The sequence below is a fragment of the Polyodon spathula genome, chromosome 1 (genome assembly GCF_017654505.1).
Source record: "Polyodon spathula isolate WHYD16114869_AA chromosome 1, ASM1765450v1, whole genome shotgun sequence".
NCBI lineage: Eukaryota > Metazoa > Chordata > Actinopteri > Acipenseriformes > Polyodontidae > Polyodon > Polyodon spathula.
The window spans coordinates 109,832,918-109,856,868 of record NC_054534.1 but is presented as its reverse complement, the minus strand read 5'-3'; the positions used below and the strand labels follow the sequence as shown (position 1 = coordinate 109,856,868).

The 23,951-nt window shown below is 46.2% G+C and overlaps 1 protein-coding gene across 1 annotated transcript in view; it reads left to right on the top strand.

Moving 5' to 3' along the window:
- LOC121329033 (semaphorin-4F-like) overlaps nucleotides 1–23,453 on the top strand; it is a 32,370-nt gene extending 8,917 nt beyond the window's left edge. Inside the window, exons 2-7 of the mRNA XM_041274317.1 lie at nucleotides 10,657–10,811; nucleotides 14,740–14,799; nucleotides 20,130–20,228; nucleotides 21,387–21,498; nucleotides 22,937–23,056; nucleotides 23,275–23,453. Coding sequence (XP_041130251.1) covers nucleotides 10,657–10,811; nucleotides 14,740–14,799; nucleotides 20,130–20,228; nucleotides 21,387–21,498; nucleotides 22,937–23,056; nucleotides 23,275–23,453 — 725 coding nt within the window. The remainder of the gene's footprint in view (nucleotides 1–10,656; nucleotides 10,812–14,739; nucleotides 14,800–20,129; nucleotides 20,229–21,386; nucleotides 21,499–22,936; nucleotides 23,057–23,274) is intronic.
- The last annotated feature ends 498 nt before the right edge of the window (nucleotides 23,454–23,951 follow it).

Genomic DNA, 23,951 nt, shown 5'->3' with positions numbered 1-23,951 from the left:
AAAAATAAGCAAAGGATGCAAGCCATCTGGATTCTCTGATCCTGGAAAATGCAGTTTAAAAAGAATTCCAGCTATGTCCAAGCCTGGCGGGGTATTGACTGATCAATTCAACCCCTTTGTCGTGGAACTCTGTTCTTGAATAATGAATCCATGTCTCTGTGTTCAGTGTGTCACAGGCCGTGCAGTATTTTGCCTGTCTGTGTGTATGAATTTATAGCAGTAGTGATCGTTGACATCAGTGTGGCTTTGACTTCACAACAGATCAAGAGGAGTGTGTGTGTGTGTGTGTGTGTGTGTGTGTGTGTGTGTGTGTGTGTGTGTGTGTGTGTGTGTGTGTGTGTGTGTGTGTGTGTGTGTGTGTGTGTGTGTGTGTGTGTGTGTGTGTGTGTGTGTCTGTGGCTCAGTGTGAGTGTGTGTACACTGTGGATTATGCAGTGATGGTGGTGATGTACCATGATGATGTATTGGATTATGCTGCAGAGCAGTGACGCTTTAACGGAATTTGCAAAGCAAGGGGTTCATGGTGTTCTAGGTTTGATCCCTGCTTCCCAGCCACTTTATTGCATTTTTATTAAGTCTTTACTACAGAGGAAGGATATTTTCTGGCACCACAGTACTTCAGCCACACGGCAGTGCTGGGAGAGACAAAGGGGTTCACATGTCAATCAGGAAGGAAGAGCTCCGCCCCTTCCTCCGGTTCTGCTCCTGCTGATGTCACAGTAGCATTGCCAGAGTCGCGTGGGAACAGGGAGCTGGTGCTGGAACTGTGGGGTCACACAGAGGGCTGTTTACACATTTGGTACAGGTGTGTTTATTCGATTAAAGGAGCAGGGAAGGTGTTATAAAACCGCATTCATCATGGTTATTGTGCCCCGTTGACTCTTTGTGTCGGTTATCAGAGATGAGGGAATTGTTGTTTTTTTCAGTAGATTTTTTTTTTTCCCCACGGGGTGGATTCTGATCGTAAATAAGCTCAGTTTTAGAACAGAATTGAAGAAAGGTTGCAACAAGAGAGGATGTCATTAAGCCCACCGGTGCTCGTCTGGTTCCAAGCACCTAATTGATCCCACAACCGTGTCTTCCTGGTTACCAGCCTCAGCAGCAACGAGGTGGCTCAGTGTCCCATTCCATTCACTCAACACTGCTTCCATCTAAATGTCCATCTGTGTCCTCTGGTCTCCATGCTGCTCTTCAAAAAGATGAATTATGTATAGTCCTATTTGGGATTAAAATAAACCCCAGTCTTTCCTGGCCATTCTTGTTCTTGGCTAAACTGATTGTTCTCTCAGTTTATGTGGGCAGGGAGTCTTGGATATGGCTGCTGTACATGTCTGTGGTTTGAGAAGCAGTGATGTGTAGGAGGAACCTGTTCAAGACCCTGACCGCAGCACTGAGAAGATGCACAGCTTGCTTCTTGGGTTTTGTTCTGCATCTTTTTACACCAAAAGCCACAGAGATTAAAGCTACAGTATCTCTGCTGAGCATAGTGTGGTAATGATTATAGTGTTAATATCGTGCACCAGATCACAGGGCTGCAGGGACTGTGTCTAATGAAACGGCTGCTGAGAAGAAGAGGGCCCTTGTTTCTTCTCAAAGCCAGGCCGAGTTTAACCCTGAGCGGGCCGTCTGCTGACACAAAAGTGAAGTTGTGTCTTTGATCAGAGGATGACAAAGAGTGACTTCTATTCGAGGGATCGGTTAGCTAATAACTGCACAATCTTCTTGTGCAGTATGATAAAAAGCCTTAAGGACCCGATTTTTGAAAAGTAAAAAAAAATGCCGAATGGCTGCTTGTTCTACACTTTGATGACCTCATCATTGCGAGATGGGTTATTTATGATTTAAAATGAATCAGCGGCTCAGATGCAGCTGCTGTGACGGTGAGTGAGGGGAAAAGGGGAGCCCACGTGGAAGACCCAGTATATAAATGAGCAGTCCGAGGCCAGTGGGGAGCAGGCCTGGGGGCATTGGTAAAAGGAGCTGTACTCTGGTATCACTGGAGGCGATGATAAAGGGAGCTGTACTCTGGGATCACTGGAAGCGCTGGTAAAGGGAGCTGTACTCTGGGATCACTGGGAGCGCTGGTAAAGGGAGCTGTACCCTGGTATCACTGGAGGTGATGGTAAAGGGAGCTGTACTCTGTGATCACAGGGGGCGCTGGTAAATGGAGCTGTACTCTGCGACCACTGGGGGCGCTGGTAAAGGGAGCTGGACTCTGGGGTCACTGGGGGCGCTGGTAAAGGGAGCTGGACTCTGGGGTCACTGGGGTGTTGGTAAAGGGAGCTGGACTCTGTAGTCACTGGGGCGATGGTAAAGGGAGCTGTACTCTGGGATCACTGGGGCTGCTGGTAAAGGGAGGAGTACTCTGGGGTCGCTGGGAGCGCTGGTAAAGGGAGCTGTACTCTGGGATCACTGGGGCGATGGTAAAGGGAGCTGTACTCTGGGGTCACTGGGAGCGCTGGTAAAGGGAGCTGTACTCTGGGGTCACTGGAGCGATGGTAAAGGGAGCTGGACTCCGCTGTCACTGGGGGCACTGGTAAAGGGAGCTGTACTCTGGGAGCGCTGGTAAAGGGAGCTGTACTCTGGGATCACTGGGGGCGCTGGTAAAGGGAGCTGTACTCTGGGGTCACTGGGGCGATTGTAAAGGAAGCTGTACTCTGGGAACACTGGCAACACTGCTAAAGGGAGCTGGACTCTGGGATCACAAAAGGAGCTGTACTCTGCGATCTCTGGGAGCGCTGGTAAAGGGAGCTATACTCTGGGATCACTGGGAGCGCTGATAAAGGGAGCTGTACTCTGCGATCACTGGGGGCGCTGGTAATGGGAGCTGAACTCTGGGATCACTGGGGCGATGGTAAAGGGAGCTGTACTCTGGGATCACTGGGGGCGCTGGTAAAGGGAGCTGAACTCTGGGATCACTGGGGCGCTGGTAAAGGGAGCTGTACTCTGCGATCACTGGGGGCGCTGGTAAAGGGAGCTGGACTCTGCGATCACTGGGGCGCTGGTAAAGGGAGCTGGACTCTGCGATCTTGAAACTCTCACTACTGTAAAGTATGCAATTGAATGATCAGGAGTTTGACGACAACGATATGATTCCTTCGGACCCAAGCGAATGCAGGACAAATTTGGACAAAGATTCTGAGTGGTGTCTGGTTTTTATGGAGGAGGGACACTGACTTTGGTGCCAAATAGGATTACATCACAATGCTCTCTGGGTAAGAGATTGTTTGTTTCTCCTGACCATGTGGAGACTGGGAATTATGTTTGTGTGTGGAGTTCATCATGTTAATAAAAACTGTATGTGATAGGGTGGCGTCATGACCCAGGCTGGCTCCCGGCAGGTATTCTCTCCGGTAAGATCTTGTAGTCAAGGATGATCCAGGAGAGTGGTGTTGTGCCGACTGTGTTGTCGGGACATTTAATACTGTCAGAGCCTCGCTGCTGTCAACATACAAGGTTCTGGAGAGAAGTCCACAATTGCCCGTCAGTGCCTCTTTTTCTGATAGCTTTAAAGTCTGTTTAAAGAGAGAGCAATTTTGCTGTGAAAACCACCTATCCAGTTCTATGGTGAAGTAGCCACAAAATAAAAATAAAACTCAGCTGAACAAATGTCTAAAATGTGATATGAGGAACTGGTTTCAAACGTTCATCTTTCTTTGTCTAACTGTGTTCCAGTTGAGTTGCACCTCATATTGAAGCTTCTGTTTAATTATTACTCAGCGTATAGTTCTCATTTTCACTGAGGTAAGACAACAGCCACAAGAAAGTGACACAAGACCTGCCCTGTACCTGAATGAAATAAGTCAAATACTTAAAGGGCACCACCCTCTACCATAGCCACCACCCTCTCCTGTAGCCATTTCTATTTTCTTCCTACCATGACAAACTTTAATCTCCCTGTAACCCTTTCCTCTCATCCCTGTCCTCTGGCTTCTCATTGCACTGCAAATCTAACTTCTCTAACCTGATCTCCCTGCCTCTTCCCTTCCCCCTCCCGCTCTCTCTGGAATTGTCACTGACAAAGCAGACTTAATCTCTGCTCTCTCTTGACTTCCTAGCTCTTGCTGAAACCTGGATCTCTCCTGAAAATACTATCACTCCGGCCTCCTTTTCCTCTCTCTCTGTGTCCTTTCCCACTCTCCTCACCCCTCCTCTGGACGGGACGGGGGGGGGACAGAACTTCTGCTCTCTCCCTCCCTGCTCTTTTCTGTCCGTCCTCCTCTCTCCTGTCTCTCTGTTAGCACCTTTTGAGTTTCACACTGTTGAAATCACCTCCCCTCTCTTCCTTCTCTTCTCACCTCTGCCAAACTCTCCTTCTTCCACTCTCTCATTGTCTTCTACTAACAGTCCCCGTAAATTTTTCCCTACCTTCTCCTTTCTCCTTCTTGTCCTCCGAAATCACTGACGTCCGCAGACACTTCAATACCTCACCTCCTTCCCCACCCACCCCCTGTGCTCGCGCTCACTTGCTCCCCATCATCCTCCCTCTCCAACCCCTACTCTTCTACCCTCCTTTTCGGACTCTGATCTTTGCTCCCTGCTTCCTAGCTCCACACCGTCGTCTTCTGTGTGTGTGTGTGTGTCTGTCTGTGTCTGTGTCTGTCTGTGTCTGTGTGTGACTGTGTATGTGTGCGTGTGTCTGTGTCTGACTGTGTCTGTGTGTGTGTGACTGTGTGTGTCTGTTTGTGTGTGACTGTCTGTGTTTGTGTGTGACTGTGTCTGACTGTGTGTGTGACTGTGTGTCTGTGTCTGACTGTGTCTGTGTGTGACTGTGTGTGTCTGACTGTGTCTGACTGTGTCTGTGTGTGTTGGAGGTTGCTCTGAACAATGTGGGCATTGTTGCTTCAGAGCCATAAACCCACCACATATGATGTGGACCCCCTCCCCATGCACCTCTTACAGGCTGTTGCCCCTGCTCTACTCCCTGGCTGTTTCCTCTTCAAACAGGCCTACATCATCCCATCTTAAAAAAAAATAATAATTAAAAAACCCTCCCTTAATCCCTCATCCCTCCAGAACTACCATCCTGTCTCCCATCTCCCGTTCCTCTAAAAACCCTTGAGTGAGCGGTTCACCACCAGCTCTGCTTTTCTGTCAACACATTCTCTGCTCGACCCACTACAATCTGGTTTTCGCTTGGCACACTCCACTGAAACAGCTCTTCTCTCCGTCACTACTCTCTGTCTGTGCTGCCTCCCGCTCCTGTCCTAATTCTCCTTGACCTCTCTGCTGCCTTTGACGCAGTCGATCACTCTGTTCTCAGTGTCCTCCCTTGCTGACCTGGAACACTCTGGCACTGTTCTTGCCTGGTTCTCCTACCTCTCTGCTCCCTGCTCCCTGGGTCCCCTCATCTCCTCCCATTGCTTCTCATATCACTTATATGCTGATGATGCCCAGATCTTCCTCTCTGCCATCTCCTCCTGGGTGCACTCATATCATCTCAAACTCAACCTCTTCAAATCAGACCTTCCTCCTTTTCTTCCCCTCTTCCTCTCCAGCTCTATTCCTCTTGAATTTACCACCCTCTCTCCCTCCTCATCCACCAGGAACCTCAGTGTCACCCTTGACTCCTCCCTCTCCTACTCTCAGCACATCTCTACTCTGGTACGCTCCTGTCATTTCTTCTTCGGCAACATGTGCAGAATTCGTCCCTTACTCCCCGATTACTACACACAGCTACTGGTTCAGACCCTGGTACTGTCCCGTCTTGACTACTGCAACTCCCTCCTGGCCGGTCGGCCTTCCTGCCTCTGCTACCCGCCACTCCAGCTTATCCAAAACTCTGGCTGTGCCTTTCCAGCCGGATTGCCGTGTCTCACAGTCACCTTTTCCGCACTGTCCTGTGCAGTGGTGTGTAATTGATTCATGCTTGTGAAGAGGCAGAGCGTTCTGAGACCCCGCTGTGCTGTGCAGGGTTTGCAGAGGACGACCACCCAGGATTAAGTAACTGGAGTGGAGCTTCAGCTGGAGGATTAGAAGAACTGGGAGAGCGGTTAGAGCTGCACAAGCAGCAGCAATGCATTGTAATCCACCTTGGAACCATTTCAGACAAAGTGCTACTGCAGGACACACTTTTAAATTAGCACAAAGTTTAGTTCACAGGGCGTTGATAGTTCAGAGTTTAAACATTATTCAAACTGCTTTTGATATGATGATATGTGAATGCTCTACTCGTTAATTGCCTGTAAGGAACTTGCTTTTCACATTTATATATTGGGGCTTTGAGTTTGAGAACCAATGCTAAACTCATATTTCCGTTTTGTTTCTGAAATACATCCCTAAGATGTACTGAAAGCCCTAAGCACTCCTTATCTGTCGCAGGACATCCTTTGTTTAAATGTCACTCAGATTAAAGTGTGCATTTGTGTTGGTTCATAGAACAGCTCTGTTACTAAGGAGGAAAACATATTTCTCCTAAACAAGGGTGAAAAGAAAAGGCACAAGGCAGTCTGGTGACTCTCTTGGGGTCAGGCAGTGCATCACAGAGGCTGCTTACTGGAGTCTGGAAGCACAGATCTGCTGTTTATTGGAGTGTTTCACAATCAAGGGTCTCTGTTTTTAAAAAATAAAATAAAATGCAAACTAATTGGGCCGCTGTTGTATTGTTCGGCTTTTTTTGATCAGCTGCCAAACTTCGGTAAATAAAAATTATCTTTCGGGTAGAAAGTTTGGAGTTCTTGAGGGAATAAAACTTTGTGTGTCTGTGTCTGTGTGTGACTATGTCTGTGTGTCTGCGTGTGTCTGTGTCTGTGTGTGTTGGAGGTTGTTCTGAACAATGTGGGCATTGTTGCTGAATTAAAAGGAGAGTTGAGGCTAAGAGTGAAAGACTGGCCATTTGGGAGATTAGCAGGAAGGATTTTCCTTGGTAATCTGTTCACATGGAAGTCTGAAGGAGTCTGGAGGGGAAGGGACACGGACACATAAACACAAACATAACAGTGTCCATTATACTCCCCCCCCCCCCTTAACCCTGGCGATCGTCTGCCGCCGTCTGTGAGATCCAGGTCATGGCACCAATGTAACAGGGGAGAGGCTGGGCGCAAACATTTACAAAGAAAATTTACAAAGTAGCCTGTCTTTAAATTAAGACAGTGGCCCTTAATGGGTTAATTTCAATTCTCTAAAGATAAGAGAGACGCACTGGGCTGCCATGGCGATGATTTATAGAACCGTCACCCTTGGTAACTGGTCTGTGCAGAATGAAGTGACATCAAGATTTTGGTTGCTTTGTTAAAGCAGCCTGCACCCTATATCTGGTGTGTGGATGTGTGGGGTGTCTGGAGTGATGATTGATCTCTGGGTTTGTTTTTGTTGAAGCAGTAGCTGGTGCTGCTGCTGCCTCTGCATGTTGTCAGGGTGGCCTCAGTGTGCTGCAGGTTTTTTTTCTAATGAGTTGTGCCTTCTAGTTTGTACACTGTCTTGTTCAGCAACTGTCTATCTACAGCAGAGAGGAGAGAGTACAGTGATGTGGGGGTTACCATCTATCTACAGCAGAGAGGAGAGAGTACAGTGAAGTGGGGGTAACCATCTATCTACAGCAGAGAGGAGAGAGTACAGTGAAGTGGGGGTAACCATCTATCTACAGCAGAGAGGAGAGAGTACAGTGAAGTGGGGGTAACCATCTATCTACAGCAGAGAGGAGAGAGTACAGTGAAGTGGGGGTAACCATCTATCTACAGCAGAGAGGAGAGAGTACAGTGAAGTGGGGGTAACCATCTATCTACAGCAGAGAGGAGAGAGTACAGTGAAGTGGGGGTAACCATCTATCTACAGCAGAGAGGAGAGAGTACAGTGAAGTGGGGGTAACCATCTATCTACAGCAGAGAGGAGAGTACAGTGAAGTGGGGGTAACCATCTATCTACAGCAGAGAGGAGAGAGTACAGTGAAGTGGGGGTAACCATCTATCTACAGCAGAGAGGAGAGTGCAGTGAAGTGGGGGTAACCATCTATCTACAGCAGAGAGAGAGAGTACAGTGAAGTGGGGGTAACCATCTATCTACAGCAGAGAGGAGAGTACAGTGAAGTGGGGGTAACCATCTATCTACAGCAGAGAGGAGAGTACAGTGTAAAGTGGGGGTAACCATCTATCTACAGCAGAGAGGAGAGTGCAGTGTAAAGTGGGGGTAACCATCTATCTACAGCAGAGAGAGAGAGTACAGTGAAGTGGGGGTAACCATCTATCTACAGCAGAGAGGAGAGAGTACAGTGAAGTGGGGGTAACCATCTATCTACAGCAGAGAGGAGAGTGCAGTGTAAAGTGTGGGTAACCATCTATCTACAGCAGAGAGGAGAGAGTACAGTGAAGTGGGGGTAACCATCTATCTACAGCAGAGAGGAGAGTACAGTGTAAAGTGGGGGTAACCATCTATCTACAGCAGAGAGGAGAGTGCAGTGTAAAGTGGGGGTAACCATCTATCTACAGCAGAGAGAGAGAGTACAGTGAAGTGGGGGTAACCATCTATCTACAGCAGAGAGGAGAGAGTACAGTGAAGTGGGGGTAACCATCTATCTACAGCAGAGAGGAGAGTGCAGTGAAGTGGGGGTAACCATCTATCTACAGCAGAGAGGAGAGTGCAGTGTAAAGTGTGGGTAACCATCTATCTACAGCAGAGAGGAGAGTACAGTGAAGTGGGGGTAACCATCTATCTACAGCAGAGAGCAGAGTGCAGTGTAAAGTGGGGGTAACCATCTATCTACAGCAGAGAGGAGAGTACAGTGTAAAGTGTGGGTAACCATCTATCTACAGCAGAGAGGAGAGAGTACAGTGAAGTGGGGGTAACCATCTATCTACAGCAGAGAGGAGAGTCCAGTGTAAAGTGGGGGTAACCATCTATCTACAGCAGAGAGGGGAGTGCAGTGTAAAGTGGGGGTAACCATCTATCTACAGCAGAGAGGAGAGAGTACAGTGAAGTGGGGGTAACCATCTATCTACAGCAGAGAGGAGAGAGTACAGTGAAGTGGGGGTAACCATCTATCTACAGCAGAGAGGAGAGTGCAGTGTAAAGTGGGGGTAACCATCTATCTACAGCAGAGAGGAGAGTACAGTGTAAAGTGTGGGTAACCATCTATCTACAGCAGAGAGGAGAGAGTACAGTGAAGTGGGGGTAACCATCTATCTACAGCAGAGAGCAGAGTGCACTGTAAAGTGGGGGTAACCATCTATCTACAGCAGAGAGGAGAGAGTACAGTGAAGTGGGGGTAACCATCTATCTACAGCAGAGAGCAGAGTCCAGTGTAAAGTGGGGGTAACCATCTATCTACAGCAGAGAGGAGAGTACAGTGAAGTGGGGGTAACCATCTATCTACAGCAGAGAGGGGAGTGCAGTGTAAAGTGGGGGTAACCATCTATCTACAGCAGAGAGGAGAGAGTACAGTGAAGTGGGGGTAACCATCTATCTACAGCAGAGAGGAGAGAGTACAGTGAAGTGGGGGTAACCATCTATCTACAGCAGAGAGGAGAGAGTACAGTGAAGTGGGGGTAACCATCTATCTACAGCAGAGAGGAGAGTACAGTGTAAAGTGGGGGTAACCATCTATCTACAGCAGAGAGGAGAGAGTACAGTGAAGTGGGGGTAACCATCTATCTACAGCAGAGAGGAGAGTGCAGTGTAAAGTGGGGGTAACCATCTATCTACAGCAGAGAGGAGAGTACAGTGTAAAGTGGGGGTAACCATCTATCTACAGCAGAGAGGAGAGAGTACAGTGAAGTGGGGGTAACCATCTATCTACAGCAGAGAGGAGAGTACAGTGAAGTGGGGGTAACCATCTATCTACAGCAGAGAGGAGAGAGTACAGTGAAGTGGGGGTAACCATCTATCTACAGCAGAGAGGAGAGTACAGTGAAGTGGGGGTAACCATCTATCTACAGCAGAGAGGGGAGTGCAGTGTAAAGTGGGGGTAACCATCTATCTACAGCAGAGAGGAGAGTGCAGTGTAAAGTGGGGGTAACCATCTATCTACAGCAGAGAGGAGTGCAGTGTAAAGTGGGGATATTTTTCCAGGCGTTGCATATACTGCTTAATTTTCTCAAGAAGAGACGACTTGACTCCGACTCAGTGTTTAAGTTTTACACCACTGTTTAAGAGCAGAGCATGCAGCACCTCACCCTAATTGTAGCTTCCTGGTTCTCTCTTTACATAAAAGAGAAACAGGATGTTTGTTGGCACATAAACTGTTTGAGCATGTGGTTTTCAGTTGCATTGTGAAACGGATTTCAGCTGACAAGCCTGTCATCGTTTCATCCAGAATTAACCTTCCATTTCACTGTAGCTGCAATATGATGCTAGTATTTCGATGGTACACCCCCTGTCTCGATGTTGTACCTTTCATTCGCATGCTTGATTCACCTCCAGCTCCCCAGGCCGGGCCATGCTCACTGCCAGGGGTAAGCCCAGTACTGGGCCTGGATATTTAACATAATATCAGGGTTCAAGGTATCTGTCAAAGCTCCAGCACAGCTGCACGCACTCACACTAGAATCTGGCACTGGGGCAGTGTCCCAGTTTTAATTGGCGTGATCTCATGTCTGAAGTACTTGATACGTACTGTATTGACGACCGTCTGAGGAACGCGTGTCTACCTGCCTGTTTTATGTCGGAGCCCTGGCTGATCTCTTTCTCTCCCTCTCTCTCTCTCTCGCTCTCTCTCTGTTGTAGATCTGGACCCCAGGCTGGTGCAGCGATTCTCTCAGAGCGGAATCTCCAACTACAGTGTTCTCCTGCTGCACCCCACCTCGGGGGTGCTCTACGTTGGAGCCAAGGATGCCATCTTCTCCCTGCAGACGAAGACACTGACGGAGGAGCCCAGAGTGGTGAGGGAGCAGCATGCATCCACTGTTAGGAGCAGCCATGCTAGATATGCATCTGTTTAAAGTCAGAATTCTGCAAGGTTGGGCTCCTCAGAAAAATGTAAAGACTGTTTTGCTTTTTTTAAGGGCTCTTTATTCAAGAGTATTGATAAACTTGCTTCTGTTTAAACAGTGAAGTAAAAAGAAATCTTCTAGCTCTCTCTAGCTTGCTGAAGCAGTGTAATGGACTGAAAACTTGATTCAGTTAAATAAAACAACCTTTAAAAAAAAGTAGGGTTAGTAGGGAGTAGGTCCCGCTCATACAAGGATAAGGAAGGGTTTCATTGTGCAAAACAAAATGGCAAAGATGCATGGATCAGACAGCAGGCTTCCACAGGTTGTGTGCGATGGTACCCTTCCTCGGCCTGGTGTCTTACTTGTGTAGTTCTTCCTCTAAACATGCATGTCTAGCTTGATCCCAGCATGGTCTTTGTGCTTGCATTGCTGTGGGCCTTGGTTTAAATTAAAGAGAGAGGACTGGAGAGAGCAGGCTGGCTAACACAGTTTAACTATAGTCGTTTTAGCATTTTTTAATGAGCCCAGTATTGTGAATCTACTTAAGGACTTCCAAGTGCCAGCCCATGGTAAGCATTTTGATTCCTGCAGTTTATTTGCTCAAGTACGCGTGCTGTTCCTGCTCTAGCCTGTTATCTGTTTTTGTGTTCCTCAGTTAAAATGAGTGTGTGTTTGTGTGTCTGTGTCTGTGTGTGGGCAGGTATTCCTGTCACTGTGAGGACAGAATGTGCGATATTTAGTTTGTTGTCAACTTTCACCCTGTGTGGAGTTTTGTCTGACTGGAGTTAGAAATACTAAATACAAATATAGTAAGAGTCAATGAGAAGTCCCCACAAATATAGGAATGCAAACATGAGTGTGTGTGTGTGTGTGTGTGTGTGTGTGTGTGTGTGTGTGTGGGGGGGGGGGGGGGGGGGGGGGGGGGGGGGGGGGGGTCTATTGTTAATTACTGTACCAGTCACAAACAAAGACTCCCATCCCTTTCCTAGCTGTTTGGGGTTGGGTGCCAGTCCAAACAGCAGTGTTGTATCCTGACTGTGCTTCCTGGAGCTGCAGAGGTGGCTGACCCTGCCTGTTAGTGCTGGACCCTGAGCCAGTGCTGAGCAGGGCAGCAGTACGGAGATGTCAGTGTAAACAGACAGGGTGGCCTCCTTCCCTTCCTTATCAGCACTGCCCGCTTTCTGCCTCTCCAGAGGGACTTCCTGAGCGGTGTGCTGGAGTGCTTGAGGCTTCCAGGGAGCCGGCTAGCAAGGACAGCATGGAGTTGGCATAGAAAGTGCACTCCCCATTGCATGTTTGAATATAAGTAACATAGCTACTGTAACATTTACAAACAATAAGAGGCCATCCTGCCTTAGCAACCTGACTAGACAGCTCATTCCATCCCCTCGCCACTATCTGTGTGAAGAAGAGTCTCCTTCAGCAACATGACTAGGTAACCCATTCCATCCCCTTAACACTCTGTGTGAAGAAGAGTCTCCTTCAGCAACATGACTAGGTAACCCATTCCATCCCCTCAACACTCTGTGTGAAGAAGAGTCTCCTTCAGCAACATGACTAGGTAACCCATTCCATCCCCTCAACACTCTGTGTGAAGAAGAGTCTCCTTCAGCAACATGACTAGGTAACCCATTCCATCCCCTCAACACTCTGTGTGAAGAAGTGTCTCCTTCCCTCTGTCCCAAGTCAGTCTCCACTTAAATGATTCCTGTATGAATGGACAGGATATAAACTCACATGGATGTAAGGGGATTCCTCTATGAATGCACATGTTATAAACTCACATGGATGTAAGGGGATTCCTGTATGAATGCACAGGTTATAAACTCACATGGATGTAAGGGGATTCCTGTGTGAATGTATAGGTTATAAACTCACATGGATGTAAGGGGATTCCTGTGTGAATGCACAGGTTATAAACTCATGCCAGTCCTACACCCAGCAGGGTTAGGGTCAATTCCCATTCCATTTCCAGTGCCTTCTTTAAAATCCATTCCTAATTGGCACCCCGTCCTGAGTTCCCCAATAACTCTGTACACAATTCCAGCAGTGACTCCTGCTGCGAGATGTGCAATAATACTTGATAGTTCATACTGCTGGCACCATTGTGTACTATATCTAAACAAAGGCAGTTTCAAACCCTAGGACTGGGTGCAGTACAAGTTTCTAACCCTGTGTATACAAGTCAGCTGCACACATGGCCTTTATATTGAGAAGTGGTTATGGGATTGTGGTAATGATACAGCAGTGTCAGAGTAACTGTGTGGAGCTGCACAGGCTTGCCCTGCTTGCCACTCGGTCATGGTGTTCTGTTATTCCTTGATATTTACAGCTTACTCTAATCTTGTAATTGCAGCTGTGTTGGGGGGGAGGAGGAGGAGGATGAGGAGGGGAAGGGGGAGGAGAGGAGAGGAGAGGAGGAGGGAAGAGATAGGATTGAACTCTGATTTAAAGGCACAGTACTCCGTAGCCATTCCTTCGAGGCTGGGTCTTCCAAGAAAACTTTGTTTGCATTCCCTGGGTAATGTAGCTAAGTCTCTCTCTCTCTCTCTCTCTCTCTCTCTCTCTCTCTCTCTCTCTCTCTCTCTCTCTCTCTCTCTCTCTCTCTCTCTCTCCTCTCCTCTCCTCTCTTCCTCTCTCTCTCTCCTCTCCTCTCTCTCTCTCTCTCTCTCTCTCTCTCTCTCTCTCTCTCCTCTCTCTCTCTCTCTCTCCTCTCTCTCCTCTCTCTCCTCTCTCTCTCTCTCTCCTCTCCTCTCCTCTCCTCTCTCTCTCTCCTCTCCTCTCTCTCTCTCCTCTCTCCTCTCTCTCCTCTCTCCTCTCCTCTCTCTCTCTCCTCTCTCTCTCTCTCTCTCTCTCTCTCTCTCTTCTCTCCTCTCCTCTCTCTCCTCTCTCTCTCCTCTCCTCCTCTCCTCTCCTCTCCTCTCTCTCCTCTCCTCTCCTCTCCTCTCTCTCTCTCTCCTCCTCTCTTCTCTCTCTCTCTCTCTCTCTCTCTCTCTCTCTCTCTCTCTCTCTCTCCTCCTCTCCTCTCTCTCTCTCTCTCCTAGTTAGGAGGCACACCCATGTGAAGGTTTTTTAGGAAGGTGATTCATTGATTCATCAAGAGCAGTGGCGCAAACATTGAAGGTTAAGCGGCATCATTCTGAGGGTTAAACAGAAGCAGCTTCTCGCATTTATATATTATTTATATATGAACACACACACATTAACAAATGATTTACAGCAAGACTAGGGGTGAGGATTGTATTGCCCAGTTTTCCTCACTCAGACCTCTGACTTGCTAAATATCTTGGTATCTCTGAATTGTCTCCTCTTAAAAATATGCAAAATATTTTAATGAGCAAGACGTCTCTCAAGTAGAATGGTCCTCTATTCCTTTTTCTAGGAAAGCAGCACAGCTAGGGATGGGGAGTTTGTTGGACTTCTTGCTCACTAAATATGTGCTTTTGATGTCTTGCTCATTAAAATATTCAGGGATGCCAAGATACTTTGTGCCGGTACTATATATATATATATATATATGTGTGTGTGTGTATATATACACACACACATATATATGTGTGTGTATATATATATGTGTGTGTATATATATATGTGTGTGTGTATATATGTGTGTGTGTGTGTGTATATATGTGTGTATATATGTGTGTGTATATATGTACATGTGTATATAGATAGATAGAGAGAGAGAAAGAACATGATAAATGTTCTCATTCTCTACCTATCTATATAATGAGAGAGAGAAATATTTGTGACGTATGGAGAATCTATTATTTTTCCTTGTGCTGTGGTCTGTCCCATCCCATGACAGAGGGGTGAATGGGTTTGGGATTGATTTCTCTCTCCATTCTCTCTCTGTCTCCTCCTCCTCCCTTTTCAGATCTACTGGAATGTGTCCGACAGCAACCACGAGTCCTGCAAAAACAAGGGGAAGAGAGAGGTAAGCTGTGCTCGCGTTGTCCTCTGCTGAATCCAGAACAGCGGCTCCATTCTGAGATGGACAGTCCAGAGGGGGGCATCAGAGATGAACAAATTTGGCATGTAGATGAGATTTTTGCCCATTATTATTAATAATTCTAGTTTACTACACATCATACACTAATTGTTTTTTTTAAATTGTTGCATTGATTTTTGAGTTAAGAGTTGATACTAATAACTAATTTTAGTGCTGTGGTCTGTGGTCACTTCATGTCCCTGCACAGGTGTGGTATAATCCACACAGCTGATTAGAACCTGGAGTTGGAAGCATTCTAACACCAATGTTTCATCATTAAGGCATTCTAACACATTATTTGCAAAGTTGCCTCAAGCTAGGTCTCCTGGAACCAGGTTTTAAGTCACTAAAAGTGGCTTTGTGATCCCTCAGCTTTACGACTAACAACAGTCCTGATACTTGGCGCTCGCTGTGTGGCTTGGTTGGCCTCGGTGTCACATATCCCGGTTTCTTGAATGCATTCAGCGGTTTCTTCACTCCTTTTGCTTTGAATGGTAAATCAGCTCGATCAACACCCGTCACCCTCCCCTGATTGTCAGTACCTGATTTCTGTGGAGAGGCTGTTATGCAGGTTGTTGATTAGGAGCTCAGATCAGGTTTCTCCTATCTAGTCATTATCCCATCTCTCACTCCACCCTGTCTGCCTGCTTGAGTGCTCTCACGTTTCCCAATAAAACGGGTACACCCTTCTCAACAACCACATCGAACACAATGAACAGCCGTCATAAATTCATATCCATTTATTACAAAACACACACAGATGGTAACAGACTAATGCACTGCACACGGCTGCTTCCAGTTTTAAAATGGAGGATGGGGGGGGGTGTGGCTTGGACGCTGAATAAGTCCCGTTAGATCACTAGACCCGTGTGTTACAAAATGATCATGCGCTTCATGAGCTTCAGGTTCCTTGCTTAGTTGGATTTACTGTAGTAGTTTGATAGAATGTGTGCATTTACTTGTAAATCAGTCTTTTGCATGTTCTTGCAGAGACAGGCCTAATTAGTGCAGTCCTGAGCCACTTGAACACAAGATCCAACCACGCTGATCTTGTACCGCGTGTGCTGGGGTCAGCTGTTGTCTGTCTAATTTTTTTCCATAATTGACAGGGTTGGTCGGTTCAACTAACTGCTCTTTGCAGTCCCCTGTAATTGATTTCTTCAAGCGAGTCTCTTTTCGTAGTGTGCCGTGTTGTCCCGTGCCTCTGTTCACGCACAGTCTCCTGTGGTCTAGTTTGAGCTGAGCTCTGACTGTCTCGGCTCTGTCTGCTCCCCAAACCTCCACCACTGCTGCACTGGGAGGAAAGTGTTTCGACCAGAAGTCTCTCTCAGTGTCTTCAATGTTGAAATTAGTTTTGGTTCAGGTTCTTGTATCACTGAGTATGAGTGATTCCCTTATGAGGAACGTGTGAATGTTTGTCCACGAATTAGACATTAACCTTACATACAGCAACAACAAAATGTGCACAATAAATGTAGGGGCCTGTGAGAAGTATAAGTTTTATTTATGTATTTTTTATTATTAGTTTTAGATTTGTAAATGGTTGGGGAGGTTATCCTTTCAGGCAAAAATAACGTTCTCTAATGACGGTTACGAGTAAATCGCTTTGAGAATCTCTCCTACAGTCTGAAAGAACACCACCCTTGAACTGGAAGCAGCTTGCACCTGTACAGATGTCTCATCTCCTCTGTGTTTAAACTGTCTCTCAGCAGCTTGAACGAGCAGGGCTCTCTCCTCTGTGTGTTAAACTGTCTCTCAGCAGCTTGAACGAGCAGGGCTCTCTCCTCTGTCTCTTAAGCTTCTGCCTTCTTTTAAATCCTGACAAAGCTAAGGGTGCATCAGTTTATGGCCAAACAAAATAAGCTACAGCTGATTTTTTTAGAGCATTTTACAGCATTTGGGGAATAGCCCTGGATTGCACACTTGGTTATTCCGGGAGTTCCACTTAAAGTAAGTGATCGGTGTAACCCAGCTGTGGTTTATCTCTGCAGATTATTGTTTGATCAACCCCCCAGTGAATGATCTATATACAGGGTGATTAGAAAGTAAGTTTACCACATCAATGCACCCTAATCCTTGCAATACCATCCTGGATCCAAGCAGTCAGGACACTGGCCTCCGTTTAACACACAAAACGAGAAGAGGGACGAGCATCCCAGCTACAAAACATCACCTCAGCTGGCCACTGATCCTGCAGAGTGTCCTGTGAGGTCTGCTCTCTGCACCTGTAAGGCACTTGCATCACAAGAAGGTAGATGACTCTGTGTGGACTAAAGCATGCATCTGTTTTTAAAGGTGAAGGAAGTCTCTCCTTGCTAGTATGACTGTAAATCCGAGCTAGCACACCCAGCAGCATGCAGTGACACATGAGGATCAGTGACCTGGCTTCAAACCACTATCAGAAAAAAAAAAAGTTGAAATGAGAAGTTTACAATCTAAAGTGAGATACCGTTTTCCATTGAAGGTCAGAAGAGAGCTTTGTTGGTTGAAGGGACACGCATAACGAAGTTCGGTGCAGTACTATTTTAAAATCAATTTCAGTTTCCAAAGTCCAATTCAGATGGGGTGATTCGACACCCTGCCTTGTACACAACAGTGCAGAGCAACAAGGTGTGTTCAGTGCTGGTGTCACATAGGATTGTCTGTGTGTGGATTAGAATGACACTCAAAGTACGGGGTAATATGCATGCTGTGAGTGTCATTCTAATCCACACACAGACACTCTATTATTTACTGCTTTATTGTTATACAGTTATGAATAATGATCAACCTGTTATTTTAGTCCATTTTGATATTAATTAAAGGTTGATGGAGAGAATACCATTAAGTGGCTGCAGATTAATGATGTTTGGATGAAATAGCAGTGTTTGTGAGAACACAGAAACGCTGTATTTTCGGTCTCGGAGGAGTGCATGTCTGGTACAGGCATCACACAGGAAGAGCAAGCATGCCTAATGTGAAAAGCCAAACCTCAGCCTGCACATTTACACGCCACACAGACAGGGCTTTCAGCTTGTGGCTTTGTCATTAGTAGATAAGTGCCAGTCACTGGATCAGTGTAAAAGATGGTGAGTCTTGAGACAGCCCCATCGGCCTGATTGTCAAAGTGCTGAAATATCTTAACATATTTCATTTGCAATGCTGTGCATTGACGAATTCTGATCTTGCTTGTGAAAGCAGTTGTGAACTTGGTGTTTATTTGAACATAAACAGGACCTGTTTCAAGTTCCTGTTTAGTTTCAAGTAAATAGACATGTCGAATTTGCATATTTAGTCTGCCTGAAATAGAGCGACAATAGCGTCAGTTAACATTCTGACAGCAGATCAGATCAGGCAGCCCCTGTGTGAGGGCCAGTCTTCTCCAGGGGTTGGTTGTCCACAATTCAGAGGGCAGATTAAGGAGGAACAGAAGATTCTGGGTTTGAAAGGCATACTCCATCCTCGCTGTTCCACTTCAGCAGCTAGTTGAGCATACCAAAGTTTCTTCCTCTCATACGCCTCCTCCACAGCATCTTCCCATGGCACTGTTAACTCTACCAGATGAACAAGGCATGCTGATCCAGACCACAAGACAATGTCTGGTCGAAGGTTAGTGGTGGCAATCTCAGGTGGAAAAATAAGCCGTTCACCAACATCTGCCAGTATCTTCCAGTCTCCTGCAGCTTCCAGTTGTCCTAGACGAGTTTTGGTTTTAATACCTTTTCTTGGAGGTTGCTCCCCTGGATGGAGGAATGTTGTTCTTCGTGTGTCATATATTGCTGGAGTTGGTGGAAACCTGTTGTTCATGCTGCGCTTGTGTTCCAGTGCTAAGGCCAAACATCGCAGCACCTGGTCATGACACCAAGTAAACCATCATTGGCTAAGACCCACCTTACATCCTGTCAAAATGATTCTTAATGTAGCTGGCGATGAACACAAAGGACACCACGGATCCTCTCCTACCCATAGATTAAGGTTCCATTGTCCATAGATCCCGCCACCCGATCTTGTGTTGTTCCTCACTCTCCCATCTCATCCATTCTCCCTGCTTGGCCTGGGAAATGGCCTTTACACACCTCATACTCTCCTCCTGCTTTTGCACCTCGTTGACTACCAGCTTCCTCTGTTGAGCTGGGGCTGCTTTGTACCGTGTAGGAGCTGAACTGAGACCAAGGCCTCCTCTTCTGTTCTGTACTTGTCCCATGATATCACTGATACTGGCAGCCTTTGCATCTTCCACAGCTTCCTTTGCCGTCCGCTTTCTTCCAGTTTTCAACACAGGTGCTGCCTCCCTCACACATTTGTTGTGAGACTCTACCAATGTAATTTCCAATCGAACTTTGGAGCACTTAAACTCCTCAATTAGTGCTGAGACTGGCAGCTGCAGTATGCCTTTACCATACAGTCCCACTGTGCTGAGGCAGCATGGAACTATTCTTAATTTTATTTTTTTTATATAGCGCCTTTCATAGTGAACCACCATCACAAAGCACTTTACAAGATACGAGACTGTGTGAACTATGCATCAGCTGCAGAGTCACTTACAACAACGTCTCACCTGAAAGATGGAGCACAAGGAGGTTCAGTGACTTGCTCAGGTCACACAGTGAGTCAGTGGCTGAGCTGGGATTTGAACCGGGGACCTCCTGGTAATAAGCCAGTTTCTTTAACCACTGGACCAGACCTTATAGATGTACGATCCAAGTCATTATTTTATTACTATAACATCTCAAAAGCTCTGCAAATGTTTGTGATATTCTTTGAACAATGTTATCTCTGTGATGCATGGGGCAATCAGATACGCCATCTCTTTTTTTTCTGCTTCATTTGGTTCCTGTAAGTTTCACTCGGCCATTGAAAGGTTTTTCCAGAGAAAAAATGATTAGAGACCTGTGCTTTCAAAAGTCTTTTTGATGATGTTGGACAGGGAAAATTGTAATGTCAGACCTGGTCCCACATAGGACCGCAAAGGGTTAACAGACAGCTAAATAAATACACAGGATGCCAGTCATTTGAATTGGGAATACTATGAATTCTGCAGTTTTTTTTCTTCTTCCTTTTTGGTTATCTCAGCTGCTGTGGAGACCTTAAAACAGAGATGTGAATCATTCACGCACACAACGTGGGCACCATACTGTGTACACCTTACTGTTGAATTGTTTGGTTATGCATAGCCTGTCTAACGTTGCCTATCAAAGAGATATATCGAGATATACACAGAGCTGCACTGAACCTGTGCAGTGTGTGGAAGATCAGTTGATGCTGGAGATCATGGCTCTGCGTTTCTCTCTTTTCAGGCAGAGTGTCACAATTACATCCGCCTGCTGCAGTTCCTCAATGAGACTCACATCTACGCTTGTGGGACGTACGCCTTCGATCCCCAGTGCGCGTACATAGTGAGTACCTTCACTTGTGTCTGCTGCTTCATGAGCGTGTTCGGAATGTTCTGCATGTTTGCTGGCTACCTCTGATCAAGTTGAGAATGCATTTCATTTTTACTCACGCTTTGCTGTGTCCAGGTCTGTCGTGCAAAGATCGCAAAAGAAAATAACCTTTGAAAAATGATTAGACGTAACCATCGAACGCTTATAAACAAAAAAGTAATTCAATCTAAGTAAAAAGCAGACAAAACCCTGACAAAGACAGAGCTAGTGTCACTCACCTATGGGTGTTGCTACTGCTAAGTTGGGTGTTAACACTGCTACACTGTACAAACAACAGTTTAACTGCTAGCAAGTTTAATCATGCTTGTAAAGGTTTCTTAACAGCTGGATTAAAAGAAAAACCATGATGAGTAGCTCTTCATGATCCAGGATTTATTGAAATAATTTAGCTGGCATGGTGAAATGTGTTTGTGCTAGCAAGTTAATGCTAGGCGTCGGTATTGACTTGTGTAATGTACACAAATCTGTGGAATTAAGTGCATCTATTTAGCTGTCAGCTGTGTGCCAATCCCCCAGGTGCATAGCGTTCCAGCTGCCCACTCAGGGACTAGGGCAGTGTGTTAATATCAGTACATCCAGCAAGGGGACCTGAGCCCTGGGATGAGGCTTGACTCATGTCTTTTATTCCCACCCAGTTTAGGTGAAGACCAGGGGCTTCATTCAAAAGCACTTCCAGGCTCACATGCAACCTCTGTATTGTGTTGCTTCAATTTGCAAGAACAGACACTCATACGTTCTGAGGTTATAACACTGAGGGAGATGATATGTATTTTCGACCTTTTATTAGACCAACCTATGCCCTGATTAGCCACAACTGGCTTGTTTAAAAGCATTTTACAACCCTAAGGAAACACCCTGGGATAGCGCCAGGCAGTTGATCAATGCAATCCAGGTGGACCTGTCAGCAAAGTTTCTGATGGGTTTAACAGTGAAGATGATGATTGAGCGGCACTCAGAGCCTCGCCACAACTCTGCGTAATGATTGTTTTCTGATGGTTTTAACTGTGCTTCAAGGGAAGGTGAAATGATGATTGCCTGCAGGTCTGAAGTGTGTTCTGTGACGGATTCTCTCTCTCTCTCTCTCTCTCTCTCTCTCTCTCTCTCTCGCAGAGCCTGCCGGATTTCACTCTGGAGCGGCTGGAGAACAAGGAGCTGAGGATGGAGAGCGGGAGGGGGAAGTGTCCCTTCGAGCCCAGCCACCACTACACTGCCGTCATGGCAGGTATGTCCTATAGTACAGTGACAGCATAGAGCAGGTGTGAGAGCTGCAGTACAGTCACTGTGTTATGGATAGATGTGCCAATAGAAGATGGAAGGAAAAGAAGCTCACATCAAAAGTGCTTTTATTGCTTCCTCAGGTGCCTACGGTAATGACGCCCACCCCCATAACTCTTGAGAAACAAAAACCACCAATCAGCCCCTACAAAGGAAACACTCAATCCAAACTTGACCAGACGCATTAGACTGGTGACACTTGCATGTGATTCTTTCAGTCCATTCCAGACCAGGACTTTGTTCCAACCAGATCTATTGCTTAAAATGGACCCACAGGTTAAATAATTGAAGACCTGAGTGGAACAAGACTCTGCACTGATTTAGCTAAGTTCTGGAGAAGATCCAGACTGGAGTGGATTGAAGGAAGCACAGATGAGGACCTGAGGGTCATATATAAAGTAAAGGCAGAGCGTAAAGGAAAAGGCACAGCAGGAATTTAAGAGATAACTTAATCAGAGTGTAGGGTTTGTGCTGTTCATTATAGTTATAGTTCTGTTAAATGCCCCAAGCCTTGCATTAATCAGTAGTTTATTAAATATCAATGACAAATCTTGAATGATGGTAAATGTTAATAATCAATTAAATTAAATGTATATAAAGGTTAACATCAATTGGTTATTGATGATACAGAAACAAGAGTTATTACAAAATATATTCCTAGGCTGAATGTACTAATCGGCTAGTTTTAAACAGTTACAGAATAGGCGCGCAGTAACTACCTGAGCTGGGAGCCATTCTTACATTGGCTGTCGTCTCAGTCCTGAATGAGCCCAGAGAATTGTACCCTGGTCCAGTTCATATATGCCTCTTAATTTGGGTGATGCACTCATGTGACTAACTGGCTGCAATGCTTTGACTGTCTTCCCCTTCCCATTTCCAAGCAGCTGATCGCTCTATATTAAGACATAGCGGAAGGTTGAACCAGTTTCTCATCTTTTCTAAAACATGTGATATTACTAACACTTGACATATCACGTTCTTGCCACCTGGTATTAGATCACTTGTGATTGTATTCAACAGCAACACTTCCTGTGTTAGCAGGACATGTGTTCTTGAGTTTAAGTGAAGTTCACTCTGTGCACCTCTTCTCCACTTTGTCTTTCTCCTCACATGACAAGCACACTACTTGATTTCTTAACGTTAACCCTTCTTTAGTTCATTTCTAACTCTTACAAGCGTGAACAGTGTAATTACAGAAGTGAGCTTGTCTTGTGTTCATTATCCGATTCACTGCATTATAGTTAGTTGAGTGTCATTTTAATTTTAGTTTATTTTAATTCAGTGTCATTCCTGTGTAGTATTTGAGGATGTGCTGCCTGTGGATCTCAGAGGGCTTTGTCTCCGCGCTGCCCTTACACTGTGCTGCTCTGTTCCTGTTTCCACAGATGGAGTTCTCTATGCCGCCACAGTCAACAACTTCCTGGGCACAGAATCCCTCATCTCACGGGCAACAGGGAAGGAAGGAGAACGTATCCGCACACAGACCTCTGTGTCGTGGCTAAGCGGTGAGTGCTGAGCAGCTTCAATCACGGCTGTTACAGTATGTTAGCCTTGCAGCCCTGGCAGAGAATTTGTGTGTCTAGAACAGCAGTTACAGTACTCTGCAGTGGGAGTAGCCTTTGCAGCTCTCGAGCAGCTCGTGGTCCACACGGCAGTATTGTAAAGTGTACTGAAGACTCTTCGGGAGATGGTTAAAATGTTTTCATTCTTTCTGCTGTTCTAGAACCTGAGTTTGTGAGTTCTGCCTTCGTGCCCGAGAGCCAGGACAGCAGCGAGGGGGACGATGATAAAATCTACTTCTTCTTCACGGAGCTAGCCAGGGAGTACGAGTTCTACACCAAGGTCAAGGTGCCCAGAGTGGCGCGCGTTTGCAAGGTGAGCTCTTACCTGCGGCTGTGCTAGGAAATACTTCCAGAGTCACGTGTCACATGGGTGAAAGAGAAAGATGCTGGAAAAGACGCTGTGGTGCTGGAGCAGTAGGGGGATGGGAGCGGGCTGCGAGACAGTAGCCACACGTGGAAACTGCTAAGTTGGGTGTTAACACTGCTACACTGTACAAACAACAGTTTAACTGCTAGCAAGTTTAATCATGCTTGTAAAGGTTTCTTAACAGCTGGATTAAAAGAAAAACCATGATGAGTAGCTCTTCATGATCCAGGATTTATTGAAATAATTTAGCTGGCATGGTGAAATGTGTTTGTGCTAGCAAGTTAATGCTAGGCGTCGGTATTGACTTGTGTAATGTACACAAATCTGTGGAATTAAGTGCATCTATTTAGCTGTCAGCTGTGTGCCAATCCCCCAGGTGCATAGCGTTCCAGCTGCCCACTCAGGGACTAGGGCAGTGTGTTAATATCAGTACATCCAGCAAGGAACCTGAGCCCTGGGATGAGGCTTGAC